The sequence below is a fragment of the Carcharodon carcharias genome, chromosome 36, assembly GCF_017639515.1.
Source record: "Carcharodon carcharias isolate sCarCar2 chromosome 36, sCarCar2.pri, whole genome shotgun sequence".
Lineage (NCBI taxonomy): Eukaryota > Metazoa > Chordata > Chondrichthyes > Lamniformes > Lamnidae > Carcharodon > Carcharodon carcharias.
Genome location: NC_054502.1, coordinates 4,351,550 through 4,378,828, shown reverse-complemented (window position 1 = coordinate 4,378,828; position 27,279 = coordinate 4,351,550). Strand labels below are relative to the sequence as shown.

The 27,279-nt window shown below is 56.1% G+C and overlaps 2 protein-coding genes across 2 annotated transcripts in view; both read right to left on the bottom strand.

The window, feature by feature from the left end:
• Positions 1-27,279, bottom strand: part of LOC121272866 — a 124,068-nt gene that overhangs the window by 50,546 nt on the left and 46,243 nt on the right. Inside the window, exons 19-26 of the mRNA XM_041179701.1 lie at positions 26,989-27,185; positions 21,890-22,111; positions 21,110-21,270; positions 17,971-18,137; positions 16,665-16,743; positions 11,346-11,537; positions 7,030-7,158; positions 1,710-1,919 (exon numbers count right to left, since the gene is read on the bottom strand). Of these exons, the coding sequence (XP_041035635.1) occupies positions 1,710-1,919; positions 7,030-7,158; positions 11,346-11,537; positions 16,665-16,743; positions 17,971-18,137; positions 21,110-21,270; positions 21,890-22,111; positions 26,989-27,185 (1,357 nt within the window). The remainder of the gene's footprint in view (positions 1-1,709; positions 1,920-7,029; positions 7,159-11,345; positions 11,538-16,664; positions 16,744-17,970; positions 18,138-21,109; positions 21,271-21,889; positions 22,112-26,988; positions 27,186-27,279) is intronic.
• LOC121272854 (cytochrome P450 11B, mitochondrial-like) overlaps positions 6,820-27,279 on the bottom strand; it is a 36,301-nt gene continuing 15,841 nt past the window's right edge. The window contains exons 3-9 of the mRNA XM_041179681.1: positions 26,989-27,185; positions 21,890-22,093; positions 21,110-21,270; positions 17,971-18,137; positions 16,665-16,743; positions 11,346-11,537; positions 6,820-7,155 (exon numbers count right to left, since the gene is read on the bottom strand). Of these exons, the coding sequence (XP_041035615.1) occupies positions 6,988-7,155; positions 11,346-11,537; positions 16,665-16,743; positions 17,971-18,137; positions 21,110-21,270; positions 21,890-22,093; positions 26,989-27,185 (1,168 nt within the window). The 3' untranslated portion in view covers positions 6,820-6,987. The remainder of the gene's footprint in view (positions 7,156-11,345; positions 11,538-16,664; positions 16,744-17,970; positions 18,138-21,109; positions 21,271-21,889; positions 22,094-26,988; positions 27,186-27,279) is intronic.

Here is a 27,279-nt window from a genome sequence, read left to right as displayed (position 1 = left end):
TCCCCATGTACACTCTCCCATCACTGACACTCCCTACCCATTTAATCCCTTCCCAGAGCCCCATGTACACTCTCCCTCATCACTGACTATTCATGATCAGCCAAGATCATAATGAATAGCGGAGCAGGCTCGTAGGGCCAAATGGCCTACTCCTGCTCCTCGTTTGTGTTTCTATGTTAATCCCCTCCCACATCTCCATGTACACTCTCCCCTATCACTGACTCGACCCACCCATTTAATCCCATCACACATCCCCATGTACACTCTGCCTGATCATCAACATAACATAATCAAGTTATATTTTCTGTAGCTGATTTTAAATATCTCAGTTGACTCACCACTCATTATTCTATACTTGAGATAATTCATGCGCAGGTTATGGACTCTGTTCCAATAATGGTGTTTATTATAATGGTGTTTACTCCCTGCCTTTCAGCACTGATTTGCTGTCCATGGCCATCGTTAAGCACCCCTGAGTAGTATCCTCCTGGGTTGTGCAGTTATTTGCAGTATTCGTTTACCTGTCCAGGCTTTTAGCAGCTCTTCACTGATGCTGTCAACACCTTGATCTAGTCCAGCCCAAAAAGGCTGAGACCAATCTGAAGCAATTTCAAAACGACACTCTTTTTGAAGTTTAGTCACAAATGTAATGTGAGAAAAGCAGCAAATTCCCCAAAACATCAATCTGATAATGATTGAATGCTCTTGGGTCAAGGTGAATTATTGACCTGTGGTCAGAGGCGAGAACACCCTCTGCTCTTCCTCAACAGCAACCGTGGGAACTTTAATACTTTCCTCAAGGGGAAGTCACGTGCCACAGTTTCATGCTTCATCCAAAAGATGGCACATCGGACAGTGCGGCACTCCTTCAGTACTGACCCTCCGACAGTGCGGCGCTCCCTCAGTACTGACCCTCCGACAGTGCGGCGCTCCCTCAGTACTGACCCTCCGACAGTGCGGCGCTCCCTCAGTACTGACCCTCCGATAGTGCCGCGCTCCCTCAGTACTGACCCTCTGACATTGCTGCGCTCTCTTAGTACTGACCCTCCGACAGTGCGGCACTCCCTTAGTACTGACCCTCCGACAGTGCGGCGCTCCCTCAGTACTGACCCTCCGATAGTGCGGCGCTCCCTCAGTACTGACCCTCCGACAGTGCGGCACTCCCTCAGTACTGACCCTCTGACAGTGCGGCACTCCCTCAGTACTGACCCTCCGACAGTGCGGCGCTCCCTCAGTACTGACCCTCCGACAGTGCGGCGCTCACTCAGTACTGACCCTCCGACAGTGCGGCACTCCCTCAGTACTGACCCTCCGACAGTGCGGCGCTCCCTCAGTACTGACCCTCCGACAGTGCGGCGCTCCCTCAGTACTGACCCTCCGACAGTGCGGCGCTCCCCCGGTACTGACCCTCCGACAGTGCGGCACTCCCTCAGTACTGACCCTCCGACAGTGCGGCGCTCCCTCAGTACTGACCCTCTGACAGTGCGGAGTTCCCTCAGTACTGACCCTGTGACAGTGCGGAGTTCCCTCAGTACTGACCCTCCGACAGTGCGGCGCTCCCCCGGTACTGACCCTCCGACAGTGCGGCACTCCCTCAGTACTGACCCTCCGACAGTGCGGCGCTCCCTCAGTACTGACCCTCCGACAGTGCGGCGCTCCCCCGGTACTGACCCGGTTTCCTCCGGGAATCCAAGACCTGATTCTCTTACCTCGAAGGGATTAATATCGGGGCCGCTGCTTCTACCATTCGGCTGGCGCGACATGTCGGCGCGGGAGTGTATGGAGCCGGCAGTGCCCGGGCCGCTGAGGAGAGGCTCGGGCTCGGGCTGGGCTCCGGATACGGCGGGATCGGGGTGACGGTTACAACCGCTTTCGGCTCGTCCTGCGGGCGGCTCGAGCTTCCGACACGGCCCCGCCCACTAGAGCCGGCCCGACCCTGGCCCCGCCCACTGGAGCCGACCCGAGCCTGGACTCGCCCACTCTGGAGCCGGACCCCGTTTGCCCCGCCCAGGACCTGGCCCCGCCCATTGACATGGGGTACCGCGCCTGGCCCCGCCCACTCGTAAAGCCCCGGAGCCGGCTGTCATTAATCCAGACCTGGCCCCGCCCCCGGATCATAGCTCCGCCCCCCTCGTAGTGTCTGTGAGATTGGCGCCTCCCACTGGCATTGACCCCGCGTCTGGCACCTCCCACTGGAATTGACCCGACGTCTGGCGCCTCCCACTGGCATTGACCCCGCGTCTGGCACCTCCCACTGGAATTAACCCGACGTCTGGCATCTCCCACTGGCATTGACCCGAAGTCTGTCGCCTCCCACTGGAATTGACCTGACGTCTGGCGCTTTCCACTGGCATTCATCCCACGCCTGGCCCTGCCCACTGGCATTGATCCCACATCTAGTGCCTCCCACTGACATTGACCCCACGTCTTGCACTTCTCACTGGCATTGACCCCATGTCTGGTGCCTCCCACTGGCATTGACTCTACTCCTGGTGCCTCCCACTGGCATTGATCCCATGTCTGGCACCTCACACTGGCATTGACCCCATCCACTGGCATTGACCCCCCCCCCATCTGGTGCCTCCCACTGGCATTGACCCCACATCTGGTGCCTCCCACTGGTATTGACCTCACCTCTGGTGCCTCCCATTGGTATTGACCCCACGTCTGGTGCCTCCCACTGGCATTGACCCCACGTCTGGTGCCTCCCACTGGCATTGACCTCACCTCTGGCGCCTCCCATTGGAATTGACCCGATGTCTGGCGCCTTCCACTGGCATTCATCCCATGTCTGGCCCTGCCCACTGGTATTGACCTCACATCTGGTGCCTCCCACTGGCATTGACCCCACGTCTTGCACTTCTCACTGGCATTGACCCCATGCCTGGTGCCTCCCACTGGCATTGATCCCATGTCTGGCACCTCCCACTGGCATTGACCCCAACCCTGGCCCCACCCACTGGCATTGACCCCCCGTCTGGTGCCTCCCACTGGCATTGACCCCACGTCTGGTCCCTCCCACTGGCATTGACCTCACCTCTGGTGCCTCCCACTGGTATTGACCCCACATCTGGTGCCTCCCACTGGCATTGACCCCACCCCTGGCCCCACCCACTGGCATTGACCCCACGTCTGGTGCCTCCCACTGGCATTGACCCCACCTCTGGTGCCTCCCACTGGCATTGAGCCCACGTCTGGCGCCTCCCACTGGCATTGACCCCACGTCTGGTGCCTCCCACTGACATTGAGCCCACGTCTGGTGCCTCCCACTGGCATTGACCCCACATCTGGTGCCTCCCACTGACATTGACCCCACCTCTGGTGCCTCCCACTGGCATTGACCCCACATCTGGTGCCTCCCACTGGCATTGACCTCACCTCTGGCGCCTCCCATTGGAATTGACCCGATGTCTGGCGCCTTCCACTGGCATTCATCCCATGTCTGGCCCTGCCCACTGGTATTGACCTCACATCTGGTGCCTCCCACTGGCATTGACCCCACGTCTTGCACTTCTCACTGGCATTGACCCCATGCCTGGTGCCTCCCACTGGCATTGATCCCATGTCTGGCACCTCCCACTGGCATTGACCCCAACCCTGGCCCCACCCACTGGCATTGACCCCCCGTCTGGTGCCTCCCACTGGCATTGACCCCACGTCTGGTCCCTCCCACTGGCATTGACCTCACCTCTGGTGCCTCCCACTGGTATTGACCCCACATCTGGTGCCTCCCACTGGCATTGACCCCACCCCTGGCCCCACCCACTGGCATTGACCCCACGTCTGGTGCCTCCCACTGGCATTGACCCCACATCTGGTGCCTCCCACTGACATTGACCCCACCTCTGGTGCCTCCCACTGGCATTGACCCCACGTCTGATGCCTCCCACTGGCATTGACCCCACCTCTGGTGCCTCCCACTGGAATTGATTCCACGTCTGGTGCCTCCCACTGGCATTGACCCCACGTCTGGTGCCTCCCACTGGCATTGACCCCACGTCTGGTGCCTCCCACTGACATTGACCCCACGTCTGGTGCCTCCCACTGGCATTGACCCCACGTCTGGTGCCTCCCACTGGCATTGACCCCACGTCTGGTGCCTCCCACTGACATTGACCCCACACCTGGGTCTGCCCATTGCATCCCCCCAAGACTTAACCTAACCATCTGCCCTTACACCATCCCCGCCCCCAATATCTCACCCCCACAACGACAGGCCCCCCCAATCCCCACCCCCGCCGTCTCACACCCACAATGACAGGCCCCCCCACTCTGATCTCCACCCCACAACGTCACGCCCCCCTGATCCCCACCCACAATGTCTCACCCCCATACCTGACAGCCCCCAGCCCCCTCCCCACCCCACCCCTGATGGCTCACCCCCATCCCTGGCACCCTTCCCCGGACCCCTCCAATCCCTTCCTTCCTCCGCCGTCTCACTTCCATATCCAACATCCCCCGCCTGAGTTTTTCCAGGTTTTTTTTTTATTTTTCGTTTTGGATTTCCAGCATCCACAGTTTTTTTGCTCCCGCACCCAACACACCACCCCCAAGACACCCTCCCCTCCCTGCTGTCTCACTCCCATACCCGACGATACCCCACCCCTCGGGACTCCTCCCGCTCCACTCTGTCTCGCTTCCATATCCAACACTTCTCCGCAACCCCGCCCCCCCCGCCTCACCCAGACCCCTCTCCACTCTCAATGTCTCACGACCAGACACGACACCCTCATGGAGCCCCCAGACCCAGATGCTCCCATCCCGGCTTGCTCGACCGCAGTGGGTTCAATCCTCAATGAAGCTGGGTGACACACTCCAACCTGACTCAGGCTGACCGCTCCCTCCTGAGTCCCGAATCCCATCCTCAGCCAACTGACCAATTACTCTCCCTTGCCAATTGCAGGTCTCTTCCTGCCTATCTGCAGACAACGGAATTTTATTCATTTCTTATCATGTGGAGGTTGCGAAAATGAGACAAGGAAGACCATTCTCTCTTAAGGTGGAATCTGCAGAACGTGGAAGAAGAACCGTACGTGCAGGCTAACAGAACTCTGTGAGATTTATTTGCCTAGTTAAATGTTCACAGAAGCCACAAGTTACAGCAAGACACAGGAAGAGCACAACTTATACCCCAATGAGCTCACAGGGCATCTATTTCAAATGATCTTCTCTCAGAGCCTGATTGTAGGGCAAGTGATTCCACATTCTTACCAGTCGCTCCATTGAGGGGTTTCTTAGTCGGGCTGGGTAGTGTTCTATCCGGAAAGTGTAAATTCCAGGACCTTCCTCAGATGCAAGGACTGCAGCAGTGTCTCACCATTCACATTCCAACATAGAAGTAAGGGCAGAACTAGGCCATTCGGCCCCTCGAGCCTGCTCCACCATTCACTAAGATCATGGCCGATCTGTTTCCGTTTAGAATTCCACATTCCCATCTACCCCCGATAACCTCTGATTCCCTTGCCTAACAAGAATCTATCTACCTCCACCTTAAAAATACTCAATAACCCCGTCTCCACCACCTTCGGAGGCAAAGAGTTCCAAAGTCACACAAGCCTCAGAGAGAAAAATATTTCTCCTCATCTCTGTCCTAAAAGGGTGACCCCTAATTTTAAAACAGTGCCCCCTAGTTCTGGACTCACCCACAAGAGGAAACATCCTTTCCATGTCCACCTTGTCAAGACCATTCAGGATCTTATATAATTCAATCAAATCACCCCTCACTCTTCTAAACTCCAGTGGAAACAAGCCCAGTCTGTCCAGCCTTTCCTCATCAGACAACCCACTCATTCCAGGTATCAACCTAGTAAACCTCCTCTGAACCGCCTCCAATGTATTTACATCCTTCCTTAAATAAGGAGACTAAAACTGCACACAGTATTCAAGATGTGGTCTCAGCAATGGCCTGTATAACTGAAGCCTAACAACCTTACTTTTATGTTCAATCCCTCTTGTAATAAAGGATAACATTCCATTAGTCTTCTTAATTACTTGCTGTACCTGCATACTAACTTATTGTGATTCATGACTAGAACACCCAGATCCCTCTGCACCTCGGAATTCTGCAGTCATTTTCCATTTAAGTAATACTCTGCATTTTTATTCTTCCTGCCAAAGTAAACATTTTCAAACATTATACTATATCTGCCAGGTTTTCGCCCACTCACTCAACCTATTTATATCTGTCTGCAAACTCCTTATGTTCTCTCCACAACATACTTTCCGACCTATCTTTGTGTCAGCTGCAAATTTAGCTACCATGTCTTCGCTCCCCTCATTTAAGTCATTGATGTGAATTCAGTTGAAGGGATTGAAATGAGCAGGTACCAATCACAGTGAATGAGAGCACAGAATGCAGGGACATGGAAGTGACGCTCTGACCTCCTTTGGACAGTGAGATTTTCCTCCTCACTCACTGGACTGGAACTGGGTGTGTGGATCACCCGGCACCCTCCTCCCCTCTGTACCTTTGCTGGAGGCCCTTACAGCAAAAGTGATCTTTAACGAAACAACAAAAACTGAACTGCCTACACTGGGCACTCAGAATATAATCTGAGGCCTCAAACTCACTCCTGGTGACCTCCTGGCCCCATTCTCTCAAGGTCCCCACTCCCGCCCTCACCCCCGTTCCTGAACTCCTGACCCCCAGCCCCGGCTGCCATCGTCCCGAGCACGACCCCTGCCCTCCCAACACCACCCCCCCATCTCCTGTCCTCCCAAGGCTCCTACTCCCTCCTCCCTGTGCCCCGCCCAAGCACCTCCCCCCGCCCAGCCGTGCCCTCCTGAGCCCCAAAGACAGTCTGAAATCAATGAGATCAGTGCCCCGTGAGTCTGTCGATCAGCCCTGCACTATGTCACCCTGTGAAAACAACTAACACTCAGTTACCTAGACAGGCAAACAGAGAAAGAGAGAGAGAGAGAGAGAGAGAGAGAGACATATCGTCATTACAATGGAGCACCAGAGTGAGGCAGTGCTACTGTGGAGTGTTAGGCCTGGAGCTGGGAGCAGTATGGGCCCTTGGTCAGTACGCTCTGCTCCTGTAGGTCAATGGGTCTGAAGGCAAGCAGAGGCGGGTCATTCAGCATCACGATGAACGCATAAATTAGTTTGACATCAGCTTTGGACCTTGTGACAATCTGGAACTTTCTTAAAATCTGCTGGGGTGAAAAAGAATACAAAATGGGTCAGGCAGCCACTGAACGTTCCTGATGGTAGGTGCACAGCTCCAGGTTCCGGGGAAGTGGGAGGGTACGCACCACCCAAATCTGTGCTGATCTCGCTAATCCCAGACAGGGAGCTGGAAGGAGCCACTAGGCTACTGGAGGATCTCTCCTCCTGATCACTAAGGGGATCTGCTGTCTCCCAATCCCAATAGTCAAGCAGCCCTTAGGAAAACCTATCTTCAAAATAATCCACCCAACCACCCACAGGGGAACGTTTACAACTTAGAGGGCTAGTGGTGGGGAGAGGGGTGTGAGGGGGACGGGAGTGAGGGGGACGGGAGTGAGGGGGACGGCTATGAGGGGGACGGGAGTGAGGGGGACGGGAGTGAGGGGGACGGGAGTGAGGGGGACGGGAGTGAGGGGGACGGGAGTGAGGGGGACGGCTGTGAGGGGGACGGGAGTGAGGGGGACGGGAGTGAGGGGGACGGGTGTGAGGGGGACGGGAGTGAGGGGGACGGGTGTGAGGGGGACGGGAGTGAGGGGGACGGGTGTGAGGGGGAAGGGTGTGAGGGGGACGGGAGTGAGGGGGACGGGTGTGAGGGGGAAGGGTGTGAGGGGGAAGCGTGTGAGGGGGAAGGGAGTGAGGGGGAAGGGAGTGAGGTGAAAGAGAGTGAGGGGGACGGGTGTGAGGAGGAAGGAAATGGTGGGGAAGGGTGTGAGGGGGAAGGGAGTGAGGGGGAGGGGAGTGAGGGGGAAGGGAGTGAGGGGGATGGGAGTGAGGGGGACGGGTGTGAGGGGGACGGGAGTGAGGGGGACGGGAGTGAGGGGGATGGGTGTGAGGGGGACGGGTGTGAGGGGGAAGGGAGTGAGGGGGAGGGAGTGAGGGGGAAGGGAGTGAGGGGGAAGGGAGTGAGGGGGAAGGGAGTGAGGAGGAGGGGAGTGAGGGGGATGGGAGTGAGGGGGATGGGAGTGAGGGGGAAGGGAGTGAGGGGGAAGGGAGTGAGGGGGAAGGGAGTGAGGGGGAAGGGAGTGAGGGGGATGGGAGTGAGGGGGTAAGGGAGTGAGGGGGTGAGGAGTGAGGGGGATGGGAGTGAGGGGCATGGGAGTGAGGAGGAGGGGAGTGAGGGGGATGGGAGTGAGGGGGAAGGGAGTGAGGGGGAGGGGAGTGAGGGGGAAGGGAGTGAGGGGGATGGGAGTGAGGAGGAGGGGAGTGAGGGGGATGGGAGTGAGGGGGAAGGGAGTGAGGGGGGATGGGAGTGAGGGGGTGAGGAGGAGGGAGTGAGGAGGAGGGGGTGAGGAGGAGGGGTTGAAGAGGAGGGGGTGAGGAGGAGGGGGTGAGGAGGAGGGGGTGAGGAGTGAGGGGGTGAGGAGGAGGGGGATGGGAGTGAGGGGGATGGGAGTGAGGGGGATGGGAGTGAGGGGGTGAGGAGGAGGGGGTGAGGAGGAGGGGGTGAGGAGGAGGGGATGGGAGTGAGGGGGTGAGGAGGAGGGGGTGAGGAGGAGGGGGTGAGGAGGAGGGGTTGAGGAGGAGGGGTGAGGAGGAGGGGGTGAGGAGTGAGGGGGTGAGGAGGAGGGGGTGAGGAGTGAGGAGGAGGGGATGAGGAGGAGGGGGTGAGGAGGAGGGGGTGAGGAGGAGGGGGTGAGGAGGAGGGGGTGAGGAGTGAGGGGGTGAGGAGGAGGGGGTGAGGAGTGAGGGGGTGAGGAGGAGGGGGTGAGGAGGAGGGGAGTGAGGGGGTGAGGAGGAGGGGAGTGAGGGGGTGAGGAGGAGGGGGTGAGGAGTGAGGGTGTGAGGAGGAGGGGGTGAGGAGGAGGGGGTGAGGAGGAGGGGGATGGGAGTGAGGGGGTGAGGAGGAGGGGATGAGGAGGAGGGGGATGGGAGTGAGGGGGTGAGGAGGAGGGGGTGAGGAGGAGGGGGATGGGAGTGAGGGGGTGAGGAGGAGGGGGTGAGGAGGAGGGGGTGAGGAGTGAGGGTGTGAGGAGGAGGGGGATGGGAGTGAGGGGGTGAGGAGGAGGGGGTGAGGAGGAGGGGGATGGGAGTGAGGGGGTGAGGAGGGGGTGAGGAGGAGGAGGGGGATGGGAGTGAGGGGGTGAGGAGGAGGGGGTGAGGAGGAGGGGGATGGGAGTGAGGGGGTGAGGAGGAGGGGGGTGAGGAGGAGGGGGATGGGAGTGAGGGGGTGAGGAGGAGGGGGTGAGGAGGAGGGGGATGGGAGTGAGGGGGTGAGGAGGAGGGGGTGAGGAGGAGGGGGTGAGGAGTGAGGGGGTGAGGAGGAGGGGGTGAGGAGGAGGGGGTGAGGAGGAGGGGGAGGATGGTGAGGGGGTGAGGAGGGGGTGAGGAGGAGGGGGATGGGAGTGAGGGGGTGAGGAGGAGGGGGTGAGGAGGAGGTGGTGAGGAGGAGGGGGTGAGGAGTGAGGGGGTGAGGAGGAGGGGGTGAGGAGGAGGGGGTGAGGAGGAGGGGGAGGGAGTGAGGGGGTGAGGAGGAGGGGGTGAGGAGGAGGGGGTGAGGAGGAGGGGGTGAGGAGTGAGGGGGTGAGGAGGAGGGGGTGAGGAGTGAGGGGGTGAGGAGGAGGGGGTGAGGAGTGAGGGGGTGAGGAGGAGGGGGTGAGGAGGAGGGGGTGAGGAGGAGGGGGATGGGAGTGAGGGGTGAGGAGGAGGGAGTGAGGAGGAGGGGGTGAGGAGGACGGGGTGAGGAGCAGGGGGTGAGGAGGAGGGGGTGAGGAGGAGGGGGTGAGGAGGAGGAGGATGGGAGTGAGGGGGTGAGGAGGAGGGGGTGAGGAGGAGGGGGTGAGGAGGAGGGGAGTGAGGGGGTGAGGAGGAGGGGAGTGAGGGGGTGAGGAGGAGGGGGTGAGGAGGAGGGGGTGAGGAGTGAGGGTGTGAGGAGGAGAGGGTGAGGAGGAGGGGGTGAGGAGGAGGGGGATGGGAGTGAGGGGGTGAGGAGGAGGGGGTGAGGAGTGAGGGGGATGGGAGTGAGGGGGTGAGGAGGAGGGGGTGAGGAGGAGGTGGTGAGGAGGAGGGGGTAAGGAGTGAGGGGGTAGGGAGTGAGGGGGTGAGGAGGAGGGGGTGAGGAGGAGGGGGTGTGGAGGAGGGGGTGAGGAGGAGGGGGAGGGAGTGAGGGGGTGAGGAGGAGGGGGTGAGGAGGAGGGGAGTGAGGGGGAGGGAGTGAGGGGGTGAGGAGGAGGGGGTGAGGAGAAGGGGGTGAGGAGGAGGGGGATGGGAGTGAGGAGGGGGGAGTGAGGAGGAGGGAGTGAGGGGGTGAGGAGGAGGGGGTGAGGAGGAGGGGGTGAGGAGTGAGGGGGTGAGGAGGAGGGAATGAGGAGGAGGGGGTGAGGAGGAGGGGGATGGGAGTGAGGGGGTGAGGAGGAGGGGGTGAGGAGGAGAGGGATGGGAGTGAGGGGGTGAGGAGGAGGGGGTGAGGAGGAGGGGGTGAGGAGGAGGGGGTGAGGAGGAGGGGCTGAGGAGGGGGTGAGGAGTGAGGGGGTGAGGAGGAGGGAGTGAGGAGGAGGGGGTGAGGAGGAGGGGGATGGGAGTGAGGGGGCTGGGAGTGAGGGGGTGAGGTGGAGGGGGTGAGGAGTGAGGGGGTGAGGAGGAGGGGGTGAGGAGTGAGGGGGTGAGGAGGAGGGGGTGAGGAGGAGGGGGTGAGGAGGAGGGGGATGGGAGTGAGGGGGTGAGGAGGAGGGGGTGAGGAGGAGGGGGTGAGGAGTGAGGGGGTGAGGAGTGAGGGGGTGAGGAGGAGGGGGTGAGGAGGAGGGGCTGAGGAGGAGGGGGATGGGAGTGAGCGGGTGAGGAGGAGGGGGTGAGGAGGAGGGGGATGGGAGTGAGGGGGAGGGAGTGAGGGGGTAGGGAGTGAGGGGGTGAGGAGGAGGGGGTGAGGAGGAGGGGGTGAGGAGGAGGGGGTGAGGAGTGAGGGGGTGAGGAGGAGGGGGTGAGGAGGAGGGGGATGGGAGTGAGGGGGTGAGGAGTGAGGGGGTAGGGAGTGAGGGGGTGAGGAGGAGGGGGTGAGGAGTGAGGGGGTAGGGAGTGAGGGGGTGAGGAGGAGGGGGTGAGGAGGAGGGGGTGAGGAGGAGGGGAGTGAGCGGGTGAGGAGGAGGGGGTAGGGAGTGAGGGGGTGAGGAGGAGGGGGTTAAGCAGGTGGTCCTCGTGCCCACTGAGAGCCCTGGGTCCAGTTTTACTGTGGGAAACTCACGTGGATTAGAAAGAGGCTGATCTCCGTCTCCGCAGCTCTGCGTCCAATACACTGGCGCATCCCGAACCCAAAGGAAATGGCCTGGAAGTGGGTGCTCTCACTGGTTAACCACCTCCTCGGGTCGTAACTCTCAGGATCGGGGAAGATTTCGGGGTTCCTACCCAGAGAGTAAATCCCAGCCTGCACCACAGTCTGCAGAGCGACAGAGAGAGGAACCAAACTGGGGTCAAACAGGTCAACTTCCAGTGCACCATCATTAACGCTTCTCCTTAAAGAATTACATTTCATTTCTTAAAGAGTTACCTTCCAGCTCCTCAGCACATCCTTCAACACTTCACAGTCAATAGTTTCTTAGCTTGAAATACACTCACTGTTGTCGTGTAGGGAACACAGCATCAAATCGGCACAAAGCAACTCCAGCTCCCTCTCGGAAAAAATAGTGACTATCAGACCCGTTACATAGACCGGGGGTGACACACAAGCTCTGCCTACATCCAAATTCCTGAAGCTCTGACAGTGCAGCATTCCCACAGTACTGACCCTCCGACAGTGCGGCACTCCCTCAGTACTGAACCTCCGACAGTGCGGCACTCCCTCAGTACTGAACCTCCGACAGTGCGGCACTCCCTCAGTACTGACCCTCCGAGAGCGCGGCACTCCCTCAGTACTGACCCTCCGACAGCGCGGCACTCCCTCAGTACTGACCCTCCGACAGTGCGGCACTCCCTCAGTACTGACCCTCCGACAGTGCGGCACTCCCTCAGTACTGACCCTCCGACAGTGCGGCACTCCCTCAGTACTGACCCTCCGACAGTGTGGCGCTCCCTCAGTACTGACCCTCTGACAGTGCGGCACTCCCTCAGCACTGACCCTCGCACAGTGCAGCGCTCCCTCAGCACTGACCCTGCCACGGTGCAGCGCTCCCTCAGCACTGACCCTCCCACGGTGCGGCGCTCCCTCAGCACTGACCCTCCCACGGTGCAGCGCTCCCTCAGCACTGACCCTCCCACGGTGCGGCGCTCCCTCAGCACTGACCCTCCCACAGTGCAGTGCTCCCTCAGCACTGACCCTCCGACAGTGCGGCGCTCCCTCAGCACTGACCCTTGCACAGTGCAGCGCTCCCTCAGCACTGACCCTCCCACAGTGCGGCGCTCCCTCAGCACTGACCCTCCCACAGTGCAGCGCTCCCTCAGCACTGACCCTCCCACAGTACAGCGCTCCCTCAGCACTGACCCTCTCACAGTGTGGCGCTCCCTCAGGCACTGACCCTCTCACAGTGCGGCGCTCCCTCAGCACTGACCCTCTCATAGTGCGGCGCTCCCTCAGGCACTGTGTGAAAGTCAGTGTGAGGGAGTCAGTGTGTCAGGGCAGCGAGTGAGAGTCAGCGAGCGAGAGTCAGTGTGTGAGAATCAGTGTGTGAGAGTCAGCGAGTGAGAGTCAGCGAGCGAGAGTCAGCGAGTGAGAGTCAGCGAGTGAGAGTCAGCGTCTGAGAGTCAGTGTGTGAGAGTCAGTGTGTGAGAGTCAGTGTGTGAGAGTCAGCGAGTGAGAGTCAGTGTGTGAGAGTCAGTGTGTGAGAGTCAGCGAGTGAGAGTCAGAGTGAGAGTCAGTGTGTGTGAGTCAGTGTGTGAGAGTCAGAGTGAGAGTCAGTGTGTGAGTCAGTGTGTGAGAGTCAGTGTGTGAGAGTCAGCGTGTGAGAGTCAGCGAATGAGAGTCAGCGAGTGAGAGTCAGCGTCTGAGAGTCAGCGTGTGAGAGTCAGCGAGTGAGAGTCAGCGAGTGAGAGTCAGCGTCTGAGAGTCAGTGTGTGAGAGTCAGTGTGTGAGAGTCAGCGTGTGAGAGTCAGTGTTTGAGAGTCAGCGAGCGAGAGTCAGTGTGTGAAAGTCAGCGTGTGAGAGTCAGTGTGTGAGAGTCAGCGTCTGAGAGTCAGCGAGAGTCAACGAATGAGAGTCAGCGAGTGAGAGTCAGCGTGTGAGTCAGTGTGTGTGAGTCAGCGTGTGAGAGTCAGCGTGTGAGAGTCAGCGTGTGAGAGTCAGCGTGTGAGAGTCAGTGTGTGTGAGTCAGTGTGTGAGAGTCAGCGTGTGAGAGTCAGTGTGTGAGTCAGTGTGTGAGAGTCAGCGAGTGAGAGTCAGTGTGTGTGAGTCAGTGTGTGAGAGTCAGCTTCTGAGAGTCAGTGTGAGAGTCAGTGTGTGAGTGTGTGAGAGTCAGCGAGTGAGTCAGTGTGTGAGTGTGTGAGAGTCAGCGAGTGAGTCAGTGTGTGAGTGTGTGAGAGTCAGCGAGTGAGTCAGTGTGTGAGAGTCAGCGAGTGTGAGTCAGCGAGTGAGAGTCAGCGAGTGAGAGTCAGCGAGTGAGAGTCAGCGAGTGAGAGTCAGCGTGTGAGTCAGTGTGTGTGAGTCAGCGAGTGAGAGTCAGCGAGTGAGTGTCAGCAAGTGAAAGTCAGCGAGCGAGAGTCAGCGAGCGAGAGTCAGCATGTGAGTCAGTGTGTGTGAGTCAGCGTGTGTGAGTCAGTGTGTGTGAGTCAGTGTGTGAGTCAGTGTGTGTGAGTCAGTGTGTGAGAGTCAGCGTCTGAGAGTCAGTGTGAGAGTCAGTATGTGTGAGTCAGTGTCTGAGAGTCAGCGTGTGAGTCAGTGTGTGTGAGTCAGCAAGTGAGAGTCAGCGTGTGAGGGTCAGTGTGTGAGTCAGTGTGTGAGAGTCAGCGAGTGAGAGTCAGCGTGTGAGAGTTAGCGTGTGAGAGTCAGTGTGTGAGAGTCAGTGTGTGAGTCAGTGTGTGAGAGTCAGTGTGTGAGAGTCAGCGTCTGAGAGTCAGTGTGTGAGAGTCAGCGAGTGAGTCAGTGTGTGTGAGTCAGCGAGTGAGAGTCAGCGAGTGAGAGTCAGCGTGTGAGTCAGTGTGTGAGAGTCAGCGTGTGAGAGTCAGCGAGTGAGAGTCAGCGTGTGAGAGTCAGAGAGCGAGAGTCAGCGTGTGAGTCAGTGTGTGAGAGTCACCGTGTGAGAGTCAGTGTGTGAGAGTCAGCGAGCGAGAGTCAGCGTGTGAGAGTCAGCGAGTGAGAGTCAGCGAGTGAGAGTCAGCGTGTGAGTCAGTGTGTGTGAGTCAGCAAGTGAGAGTCAGCGTGTGAGTCAGTGTGTGAGAGTCAGCGAGTGAGAGTCAGCGTGTGAGAATCAGCGAGTGAGAGTCAGCGTGTGAGAATCAGCGAGTGAGAGTCAGCGAGCGAGAGTCAGTGTGTGAGAATCAGTGTGTGAGAGTCAGCGTGTGAGCGTGTGTGAGAGTCAGTGTGTGAGAGTCAGTGTGTGAGAGTCAGCGTGTGAGAGTGTGTGAGAGTCAGCGTGTGAGTCAGTGTGTGTGAGTCAGTGTGTGAGAGTCAGCGTGTGAGAGTCAGCGTGTGAGAGTGTGTGAGAGTCAGCGAGTGAGAGTCAGCGTGTGAGTCAGTGTGTGTGAGTCAGCGAGTGAGAGTCAGCGAGTGAGAGTCAGCGAGTGAGAGTCAGCGAGTGAGAGTCAGCGTGTGAGTCAGCGTGTGTGAGTCAGCGTGTGTGAGTCAGCGAGTGAGAGTCAGCGAGCGAGAGTCAGCGAGCGAGAGTCAGCGAGCGAGAGTCAGCGTGTGAGTCAGTGTGTGTGAGTCAGCGAGTGAGAGTCAGCGTGTGAGTCAGTGTGTGTGAGTCAGCGTGTGAGAGTCAGCGTCTGAGAGTCAGTATCTGAGAGTCAGTGTGAGAGTCAGTGTGTGTGAGTCAGTGTCTGAGAGTCAGCAAGTGAGTGTCAGCGAGTGAGAGTCAGCGTTTGTGAGTCAGCGAGAGTCAACGAATGAGAGTCAGCGAGTGAGAGTCAGCGTGTGAGTCAGTGTGTGTGAGTCAGCGTGTGAGAGTCAGCTTCTGAGAGTCAGTGTGAGAGTCAGTGTGTGTGAGTCAGCGTGTGAGTGTGTGAGAGTCAGCGAGTGAGTCAGTGTGTGTGAGTCAGTGTGTGAGAGTCAGCGAGTGAGAGTCAGCGAGTGAGAGTCAGCGAGTGAGAGTCAGCGTGTGTGAGTCAGCGAGTGAGAGTCAGCGAGTGAGAGTCAGCGAGTGAGAGTCAGCGAGTGAGAGTCAGCGTGTGTGTCAGCGAGTGAGAGTCAGCGAGTGAGAGTCAGCGTGTGAGTCAGTGTGTGTGAGTCAGCGAGTGAGAGTCAGCGAGTGAGTGTCAGCGAGCGAAAGTCAGCGAGCGAGAGTCAGCGAGCGAGAGTCAGCGTGTGAGTCAGTGTGTGTGAGTCAGTGTGTGTGAGTCAGTGTGTGAGAGTCAGCGTCTGAGAGTCAGTGTGAGAGTCAGTATGTGTGAGTCAGTGTCTGAGAGTCAGCGTGTGAGTCAGTGTGTGTGAGTCAGCGTGTGAGAGTCAGTGTGTGAGAGTCAGTGTGTGAGAGTCAGCGTCTGAGAGTCAGCGTGTGAGAGTCAGCGTCTGAGAGTCAGTGTGTGAGAGTCAGCGAGTGAGTCAGTGTGTGTGAGTCAGCGAGTGAGAGTCAGCGAGTGAGAGTCAGCGTGTGAGTCAGTGTGTGAGAGTCAGTGTGTGAAAGTCAGCGTGTGAGAGTCAGCGAGTGAGTCAGCGAGCGAGAGTCAGCGTGTGAGAGTCAGTGTGTGAGAGTCAGCGTGTGAGAGTCAGCGAGTGAGAGTCAGTGTGTGAGAATCAGCGAGTGAGAGTCAGCGAGCGAGAGTCAGTCTTTGAGAGTCAGTGTGTGAGAGTCAGTGTGTGAGAGTCAGCGTGTGAGAGTGTGTGAGAGTCAGCGAGTGAGAGTCAGCGAGTGAGAGTCAGTGTGTGAGAGTCAGTGTGTGAGAGTCAATGTGTGAGAGTCAGCGAGTGAGAGTCAGCGAGTGAGAGTCAGTGTGTGAGAGTCAGTGTGTGAGAGTCAGTGTGTGAGAGTCAGCGAGTGAGAGTCAGTGTGTGAGAGTCAGTGTGTGAGAGTCAGTGTGTGAGAGTCAGCGTGTGAGTCAGTGTGTGAGAGTCAGCGTGAGTCAGCGAGCGAGAGTCAGCGTGTGAGTCAGTGTGTGAGAGTCAGTGTGTGAGAGTCAGCGTGAGTCAGTGTGTGTGAGTCAGTGTGTGAGAGTCAGCGTGTGAGAGTCAGCGAGTGAGAGTCAGCGTGAGAGTCAGTGTGTGAGAGTCAGTGTGTGAGAGTCAGCGTGTGAGAGTCAGTGTGTGAGAGTCAGCGTGTGAGAGTCAGCGTGTGAGAGTCAGTGTGTGAGAGTCAGTGTGTGAGAGTCAGCGTGTGAGAGTCAGCGAGTGAGAGTCAGCGTGTGAGAGTCAGTGTGTAAGAGTCAGCGAGCGAGAGTCAGTGTCTACAATTTGACAGGCTTCCAGTCGAACTGCACTTACACCAGCTGGAATGTGGTAGTTCTGAATGACCATGTCCTTAGCTGCATAACGCTGCAGAGTGAGTCCAACGGGGTACAGTCTGATGATTAAGACAGAAAGATTTAGTAGCCCAAACCGAATTAAACGTACAAGCAATCGACATAGACACACATCCTACCCCCACGAGGCACTGACTCACACTTGGTCACATCCCCGATGCCTCTAATCAGGCTATTTAACCGAGCGTGCCTCACCGTCAATAGTCGGTATATCACAAACAATTCTCAGCGGGGGTCAGTGGGTAATGATCAGGAGCAAGAAACCTGGCTGATTTCTCCCCTCTCTCTAACCCAGGGTCACTGGACAGTGATCAGGAGCAGGAACCCTGGCTGATTTCCCCCCTCTCTCTAACCCAGGGGTCAGTGGACAGTGATCAGGAGCAGGAACCCTGGCTGATTTCCCCTCTCTCTCTAACCCAGGGATCACTGGACAGTGATCAGGAGCAGGAACCCTGGCTGATTTCCCCTCTCTCTCTAACCCAGGGATCACTGGACAGTGATCAGGAGCAGGAACCCTGGCTGATTTCCCCTCTCTCTCTAACCTAGGGGTCAGTGGACAGTAATCAGGAGCTGGAACCCTGGCTGATTTCACCTCTCTCTCTAACCCAGAGATCACTGGACAGTGATCAGGAGCAGGAACCCTGGCTGATTTCCCCTCTCTCTCTAACCCAGAGATCACTGGACAGTGATCAGGAACAGGAACCCTGGCTGATTTCCCATCTCTCTCTAACCCAACGATCACTGGACAGTGATCAGGAACAGGAACCCTGGCTGATTTCCCCTCTCTCTCTAACCCAATGATCACTGGACAGTGATCAGGAGTAGGAACCCTGGCTGATTTCCCCTCTCTCTCTAACCCAGGGGTCACTGGACAGTGATCAGGAGCAGGAATCCTGGCTGATTTCCCCTCTCTCTAACCCAACGATCACTGGACAGTGATCAGGAGCAGGAACCCTGGCTGATTTCCCCCTCTCTCTAACCCAGGGGTCAGTGGACAGTGATCAGGAGCAGGAACCCTGGCTGATTTCCCCCCTCTCTCTAACCCAGGGGTCAGTGGACAGTGATCAGGAACAGGAACCCTGGCTGATTTCCCCTCTCTCTCTAACCCAACGATCACTGGACAGTGATCAGGAGCAGGAACCCTGGCTGATTTCCCCCTCTCTCTAACCCAGGGGTCAGTGGACAGTGATCAGGAGCAGGAACCCTGGCTGATTTCCCCTCTCTCTCTAACCTGAGGGTCAGTGGACAGTGGTTAACATATAACTTACCGTAAAGTTTCTTTGATTGCTCCCCTGAGCAGTGGAACTGAGCGCAGTAACTTACACACATCACCGTGAGCCTCTTGGTACGCCGCAGTGACTTCAGTGCGAAGTGTGCTTTGGAGGGTCTGGTTTCGTGCCAGCTCAAATAGTGTGAATAGAAGGCTGTGTGCCGTCTGGGTAGGGAGACATAGAATACCACTGAGTTTCACTCTGAATATAATCAACAATCTCTCCACAAATACTTCCCCCCCCCTTTCACCCCCAAATTCCCCCCACTGAACCTCTCCACAAATACTCCCCTCCTTTCACCCCCAGGATTCTCTTTCAGTCCCAAATGCCCTCCTGCCTAATTTCAGCCCACATACTCCCAACTTCACCCCAAATACCTCCTTCCTAACTTCACCTCAAAGGCCCCGTGCTGAACTTCACCCCAAAGGCCCCGTGCTGAACTTTACCACAAATACCCCCTGCCAAACTTCACCCCTCCTTTCACTCCCAAATACTCCACACCACTCCCTTGAGTTTCAGTCCCGAACACTCCCCTCCCCATCCCTCCAATAACCCCCATCCTTTCACCTCCAATCACTCCCTCCTCCTCCCTCCCCCAATCACTCCCTCCCCGTCCCTTCCCCCAATTAACTCCCTTCACCCCCAAAACACACCCTCACAGAACTTCACCAAATTTTCCCCACCTGACCCCTAACCCTCCCTTTTACTCCCATCTCCTTCCCACTCCCTCTTTTATCCCCCTCCATCCCTTTCCCTCTTTATCACCCTCTCTTCTTTTCCTCCACCCTCCCCCTTCCCTCATTTTCACCTAATCTCTTCTCCTCCCCCCTTGGCCCAATCGAGGATTCACCAAGGCTTCTTCAACAGCACCTTCTAAACCCATGACCGCTACCATCTAGAAGGACAAGGGCAGCAGACACATGGGGACACCACCACCTGGAAGTTCCCCTCCAAGTCACTCACCATTCTAACTTGGAAATAGCCCTAACAGCACTGTGGGTGTACCTACATCACAGGGACTGCAGCGGTGCAAGAAGGGAGCTCACCACCACCTTCTCAAGGGGCAATTAGGGATGGGCAATAAATGCTGGCCCAGCCTAGTGAAGCCCACATCCTGTGAATGAATTTTTTAAAAAAATTACTCACTCTCGTCCTATTTAACCAATCACTCACCCTCTCCCCTTTACCCCTAATCACCCCCTCCCCCTTTACTCCCAATCAGCCCCTCCCTTTACTCCCAATCACCCCCTCCCCCTTTACTCCCAATCACCCCCTCCCTTCACTCCCAATCAGCCCCTCCCTTTACACCCAATCACCCCCTCCCCCTTTACTCCCAATCACCCCCTCCCTTTACACCCAATCACCCCCTCTCTTTACTCCCAATCACCCCCTCCCTTTACTCCCAATCACCCCCTCCCCCTTTACACCCAATCACCCCCTCTACTCCCAATCATCCCCTCCCCCTCTACTCCCAATCACCCCCTCCCCCTTTACTCCCAATCAGCCCCTCCCTTTACACCCAATCACCCCCTCCCTTTACTCCCAATCACCCCTCCCCCTTTACTCCCAATCCACCCCTCCCCCTTTACTCCCAATCACCCCCTCCCCCTTTACTCCCAATCCCCCCCTCCCTTTACACCCAATCACCCCCTCCCTTTACACCCAATCACCCCCTCTCTTTACTCCCAATCACCCCCTCCCCGTTTACTCCCAATCACCTCCTCCCTTTACTCCCAATCACCCCCTCTACTCCCAATCATCCCCTCCCCCTCTACTCCCAATCACCCCCTCCCCCTTTACTCCCAATCAGCCCCTCCCTTTACACCCAATCACCCCCTCCCTTTACACCCAATCACCCCCTCTCTTTACTCCCAATCACCCCCTCCCCCTTTACTCCCAATCACCCCCTCCCCCTTTACTCCCAATCAGCCCCTCCCTTTACACCCAATCACCCCCTCCCTTTACACCCAATCACCCCCTCTCTTTACTCCCAATCACCCCCTCCCCCTTTACTCCCAATCACCTCCTCCCTTTACTCCCAATCACCCCCTCTACTCCCAATCACCCCCTCCCTTTACTCCCAATCACCCCCTCTCTTTACTCCCAATCACCCCCTCCCCCTTTACTCCCAATCACCCCCTCCCTTTACTCCCAATCACCCCCTCCCTTTACTCCCAATCACCTCCTCCCTTTACTCCCAATCACCCCCTCTACTCCCAATCACCCCCTCCCCCTTTACTCCCAATCACCCCCTCCCCCTTTACTCCCAATCACCCCCTCCCCCTTTACTCCCAATCACCCCCTCCCCCTTTACTCCCAATCACCCCCTCCCCCTTTACTCCCAATCAACACCTCCCCCTTTACTCCCAATCACCACCTCCCCCTTACTCCCAATCACCCCCTCCCCCTTTACTCCCAATCACCCCCTCCCTTTACTCCCAATCACCCCCTCCCCCTTTACTCCCAATCACCCCCTCCCCGTTTACTCCCAATCACCCCCTCCCCCTTTACTCCCAATCACCCCCTCCCTTTACTCCCAATCACCCCCTCCCCCTTTACTCCCAATCACCCCCTCCCTTTACTCCCAATCACCCCCTCCCCCTTACTCCCAATCACCCCCTCCCCCTTACTCCCAATCACCCCCTCCCTTTACTCCCAATCACCTCCTCCCTTTACTCCCAATCACCCCCTCCCGCTTTACCCTCAATTGCCCCCTCACCCTTTTAATCGCAATCACCCCCTCCCACTTTATTCACTATCACCCCCTCCCCCTTTACTCCCAATCACCCCCTCCCCCTTTACTCCCAATCACCCCCTCCCGCTTTACCCTCAATTGCCCCCTCACCCTTTTAATCCCAATCACCCCCTCCCACTTTATTCACTATCACCCCCTCCCCCTTTACTCCCAATCTCCCCCTCCCTTTAGTCCCAATCACCCCCTCCCCCTTAATGCCAACATACCCCTTCCCCTTTACCCCCATCACTCCACCCACCTCTTTCCCTGCAATCACTCCATTGTGTCCCTCACACTGGCCCTCCCCTCGCAGCCCCCTCTGTCACTCAGTGAGCCTCAGTTGGGACTGAGGTTGGGGCGCTTGGGTTAAATCCAGCAGCAGCGACTCTGCGATGCACTCACCGTATCGACACTCCCAACCATCAGGTCCGTCACATTGGCCTTGATCGTGTCAAGCGGGAGCTTGGAGTGAAGTAAGAGTTCTGCGAAAATTCCCGAGTACTGCCACTGTGCTTCCGGAACATTCTTCATCTTCTGGGAGAACCGCTGGATACACTGGTCAGCTGCGGACAGGCAGAGAGCGGGGTGACTGAGCACAGGCAGAGAGAAACGGAGAACTCTCAATGAATTCCCTTCTTCTTCTTGTTGCTGGGACACTGCTTCTGGGAGGAGTCTCCACTGCCTCACCAGGAACCATCGCTCACATCTGAACCCAGACAGGGAGCAGCTGGGGACTCAATTGGCCATGGGGTCCATTGCAACCCATCCCCATCCTGCCTACCCCTTTGGGGATTGCCCCCACTGAGCACAGAGACTGAGCGGGGGATTGAACCTCTACCTCTGTCCGTGTGGCCCTGGACAGTTGTCTGACCCAGTGACAGAGTCATAGAATTGTTACAGTGCAGAAGGAGGCCATTCGGCCCACTGTGTCTGTACTGGCTCTCCCAATCAGCATTATGACTCAGTGCCATTCTCCTGCCTTTTCCCCGTAACCCTGCACATTGTTTCCATTCAAAGAATTAACTAACGCTCCCTCGAATGCCTTGATTGAACCTGCCTCCACAACTCTTCCAGGCAGGGACCATCACCCATCCAACTCGTCCTTTCACTCTCACCTCCTATGTAAACAATCCCGTGATGCATTGAATAGGCAGAGGGACAGACTTAGCTTGTGGTGCCTACTGTGCTCGAAGATGGTGTCCCATGCTGCCACATGATCTCTCCAGGGTTTGATGTTCAGCCACTTCACCAGCTTCACTGGCAGATGCAGCAGGGGGATGGTCGTACTCAACATCTTCTCGATCGCTCTGATGAATCGCTCGGAGCTGGGGCACGCTTGGTCAGCGAACAAACCGAGTCGTTCTCCATACAACATCTGGAAACTGGCTAGAAACAGAGTGTTGGCTATAACCCAGACACAGAGAGTGAAGGATATAACCCGGGCACAGAGGGTGATGGATATAACCCAGGTAAAATAGACAGAGTGATGGAGACACCCTGAGTAAAATGGACAGAGTGTTGGATATAACCTGGGTACAGGGAGTGTTGGATATAACCCGGGTAGAGACAGCGTTGGATATAACCCCGGTAGAGAGAGTGTTGGATATAATCCGGGTAGAGAGAGTGTTGGCTATAACTAGGATACAGAGTGTGTTGGCTATAACCCGGGCACAGAAAGTGATGGATATAACCCGGGCACAGAGAGTGATGGATGTAACCCAGGTAAAATGGACAGAGAGTGATGGATACACCCTGAGTAAAATGGAAAGAGTGTTGGATATAACCCGGGTACAGAGAGTGTTGGATATAACCCGGGTACGGTGAGTGTTGGATATAACCCGGGTTCGGTGAGTTTTGGATATAACCCGGGTACGGAGAGTGTTGGATATAACCCAGGTATGGAGAGCGTTGGATATAACCCGGGTACACAGAGTGTTGGATATAACCCGGGTACACAGAGTGTTGGAAATAACCCGGGTACACAGAGTGTTGGATATAACCCGGGTACACAGAGTGTTGGATATAACCCGGGTACACAGAGTGTTGGATATAACCCGGGTACACAGAGTGTTGCATATAACCCGGGTACACAGAGTGTTGGATATAACCCGGGTACGGAGAGTGTTGGATATAACCTGGGTACGGAGTGTGTTGGATATAACCCGGGTACGGAGAGTGTTGGATATAACCCGGGTACACAGAGTGTTGGATATAACCCGGGTACACAGAGTGTTGGATATAACCCGGGTACACAGAGTGTTGGATATAACCCGGGTACACAGAGTGTTGCATATAACCCGGGTACACAGAGTGTTGGATATAACCCGGGTACGGAGAGTGTTGGATATAACCCGGGTACACAGAGTGTTGGATATAACCGGGTACGGAGAGTGTTGGATATAACCCGGGTAGAGAGAGTATTGGATATAACCTGGGTACACAGAGTGTTGGATATAACCCGGGTACGGAGAGTGTTGGATATAACCCGGGTACGGAGAGTGTTGGATATAACCCGGGTACGGAGAGTGTTGGATATAACCTGGGTACACAGAGTGTTGGATATAACCCGGGAACGGAGAGTGTTGGATATAACCCGGGTACGGAGAGTGTTGGATATAACCCGGGTACGGAGAGTGTTGGATATAACCCGGGTACAGTGAGTGTTGGATATAACCCGGGTACACAGAGTGTTGGATATAACCCGGGTACGGAGAGTGTTGGATATAACCTGGGTACACAGAGTGTTGGATATAACCCGGGTACGGTGAGTGTTGGATATAACCCGGGTACGGTGAGTGTTGGATATAACCCGGGTACACAGAGTGTTGGATATAACCCGGGTACGGTGAGTGTTGGATATAACCCGGGTACGGTGAGTGTTGGATATAACCCGGGTACACAGAGTGTTGGATATAACCCGGGTACGGAGAGTGTTGGATATAACCCGGGTACGGAGAGTGTTGGATATAACCCGGGTACACAGAGTGTTGGATATAACCCGGGTACACAGAGTGTTGGATATAACCCGGTTACGGAGAGTGTTGGATATAACCCGGGTACGGAGAGTGTTGGATATAACCCGGGTACGGAGAGTGTTGGATATAACCCGGGTACACAGAGTGTTGGATATAACCCGGGTACACAGAGTGTTGGATATAACCCGGTTACGGAGAGTGTTGGATATAACCCGGTTACGGAGAGTGTTGGATATAACCCGGGTACGGAGAGTGTTGGATATAACCCGGGTACACAGAGTGTTGGATATAACCCGGGTACGGAGAGTGTTGGATATAACCCGGGTACGGAGAGTGTTGGATATAACCCGGGTACACAGAGTGTTGGATATAACCCGGGTACGGTGAGTGTTGGATATAACCCGGGTACGGAGAGTGTTGGATATAACCCGGGTACACAGAGTGTTGGATATAACCCGGGTACGGAGAGTGTTGGATATAACCCGGATACGGAGAGTGTTGGATATAACCCGGTTACGGAGAGTGTTGGATATAACCCGGGTACACAGAGTGTTGGATATAACCCGGGTACACAGAGTGTTGGATATAACCCGGGTACACAGAGTGTTGGATATAACCCGGGTACACAGAGTGTTGCATATAACCCGGGTACGGAGAGTGTTGGATATAACCTGGGTACGGTGAGTGTTGGATATAACCCGGGTACGGAGAGTGTTGGATATAACCCGGGTACGGAGAGTGTTGGATATAACCCGGGTACGGTGAGTGTTGGATATAACCCGGGTACGGAGAGTGTTGGATATAACCCGGGTACGGAGAGTGTTGGATATAACCCGGGTAGAGAGAGTGTTGGATATAACCCGGGTACGGTGAGTGTTGGATATAACCCGGGTACAGAGAGTGTTGGATATAACCTGGGTACGGAGAGTGTTGGATATAACCCGGGTACACAGAGTGTTGGATATAACCCGGGTACGGAGAGTGTTGGATATAACCCGGGTACGGAGAGTGTTGGATATAACCCGGGAACGGAGAGTGTTGGATATAACCCGGGTACGGAGAGTGTTGGATATAACCCGGGTACGGAGAGTGTTGGATATAACCCGGGTAGAGAGAGTGTTGGATATAACCCGGGTACGGAGAGTGTTGGATATAACCCGGGTAGAGAGAGTGTTGGATATAACCCGGGTACGGAGAGTGTTGGATATAACCCGGGTACAGAGAATGTTGGATATAACCCGGGTACGGAGAGTGTTGGATATAACCCGGGTACGGAGAGTGTTGGATATAACCTGGGTACACAGAGTGTTGGATATAACCCGGTTACGGAGAGTGTTGGATATAACCCGGGTACGGAGAGTGTTGGATATAACCCGGGTACACAGAGTGTTGGATATAACCCGGGTACACAGAGTGTTGGATATAACCCGGTTACGGAGAGTGTTGGATATAACCCGGTTACGGAGAGTGTTGGATATAACCCGGGTACGGAGAGTGTTGGATATAACCCGGGTACACAGAGTGTTGGATATAACCCGGGTACGGAGAGTGTTGGATATAACCCGGGTACGGAGAGTGTTGGATATAACCCGGGTACGGAGAGTGTTGGATATAACCCGGGTACACAGAGTGTTGGATATAACCCGGGTACGGAGAGTGTTGGATATAACCCGGATACGGAGAGTGTTGGATATAACCCGGTTACGGAGAGTGTTGGATATAACCCGGGTACACAGAGTGTTGGATATAACCCGGGTACACAGAGTGTTGGATATAACCCGGGTACGGAGAGTGTTGGATATAACCCGGTTACGGAGAGTGTTGGATATAACCCGGGTACACAGAGTGTTGGATATAACCCGGGTACACAGAGTGTTGGATATAACCCGGGTACACAGAGTGTTGGATATAACCCGGGTACGGAGAGTGTTGGATATAACCCGGGTACGGAGAGTGTTGGATATAACCCGGGTACGGAGAGTGTTGGATATAACCCGGGTACACAGAGTGTTGGATATAACCCGGGTACACAGAGTGTTGGATATAACCCGGGTACGGTGAGTGTTGGATATAACCCGGGTACACAGAGTGTTGGATATAACCCGGGTACGGAGAGTGTTGGATATAACCCGGGTACACAGAGTGTTGGATATAACCCGGGTACGGAGAGTGTTGGATATAACCCGGGTACGGAGAGTGTTGGATATAACCCGGGAACGGAGAGTGTTGGATATAACCCGGGTACGGTGAGTGTTGGATATAACCCGGGTACAGAGAGTGTTGGATATAACCCGGGTACGGAGAGTGTTGGATATAACCCGGGTACGGTGAGTGTTGGATATAACCCGGGTACGGAGAGTGTTGGATATAACCCGGGTACGGTGAGTGTTGGATATAACCCGGGTACGGTCAGTGTTGGATATAACCCGGGTACACAGAGTGTTGGATATAACCCGGGTACGGAGAGTGTTGGATATAACCCGGGTACACAGAGTGTTGGATATAACCCGGGTACACAGAGTGTTGGATATAACCCGGGTACGGTGAGTGTTGGATATAACCCGGGTACGGTGAGTGTTGGATATAACCCGGGTACGGTGAGTGTTGGATATAACCCGGGTACACAGAGTGTTGGATATAACCCGGGTACGGAGAGTGTTGGATATAACCCGGGTACACAGAGTGTTGGATATAACCCGGGTACACAGAGTGTTGGATATAACCCGGGTACGGTGAGTGTTGGATATAACCCGGGTACGGTGAGTGTTGGATATAACCCGGGTACGGTGAGTGTTGGATATAACCCGGGTACGGAGAGTGTTGGATATAACCCGGGTACGGAGAGTGTTGGATATAACCCGGTTACGGAGAGTGTTGGATATAACCCGGGTACACAGAGTGTTGGATATAACCCGGGTACGGAGAGTGTTGGATATAACCTGGGTACGGAGAGTGTTGGATATAACCCGGGTACACAGAGTGTTGGATATAACCCGGGTACGGAGAGTGTTGGATATAACCTGGGTACGGAGAGTGTTGGATATAACCCGGATACGGAGAGTGTTGGATATAACCCGGGTACACAGAGTGTTGGATATAACCCGGGTACGGAGAGTGTTGGATATAACCCAGGTACGGTGAGTGTTGGATATAACCCGGGTACACAGAGTGTTGGATATAACCCGGGCACGGAGAGTGTTGGATATAACCCGGGTACAGATAATGCCCGACCTGCACCTGCAATGTTGGAAATGAGGGATCCTGACTCACTCAGCCCCACCCGGTACCCTGTGCTAGTGCACTTACACTCCAGAGCGAATCGGAAGAGATCGGGCATCATGTTGACCTCTGTGACACCATCACCTGCCTCCAGACGTTGGTCAATATAGCGTGTGAAGTCCAGCGTCACTGCCTCCAGGAGAGGGGCAAACTTACTGACAGCGATTGGACTGATTACCTCCTTATTCAGGACCAGTCGATCCTTTCTCCATTGCTCTCCATTCCTGCAAGGCAAACTCAGAGCATGGGTCACTCACAGGCCCCTGATCTCTGATCCCCACCCCAAGGCTGCACTGACCCGTTCTACTGTCTGGAGTT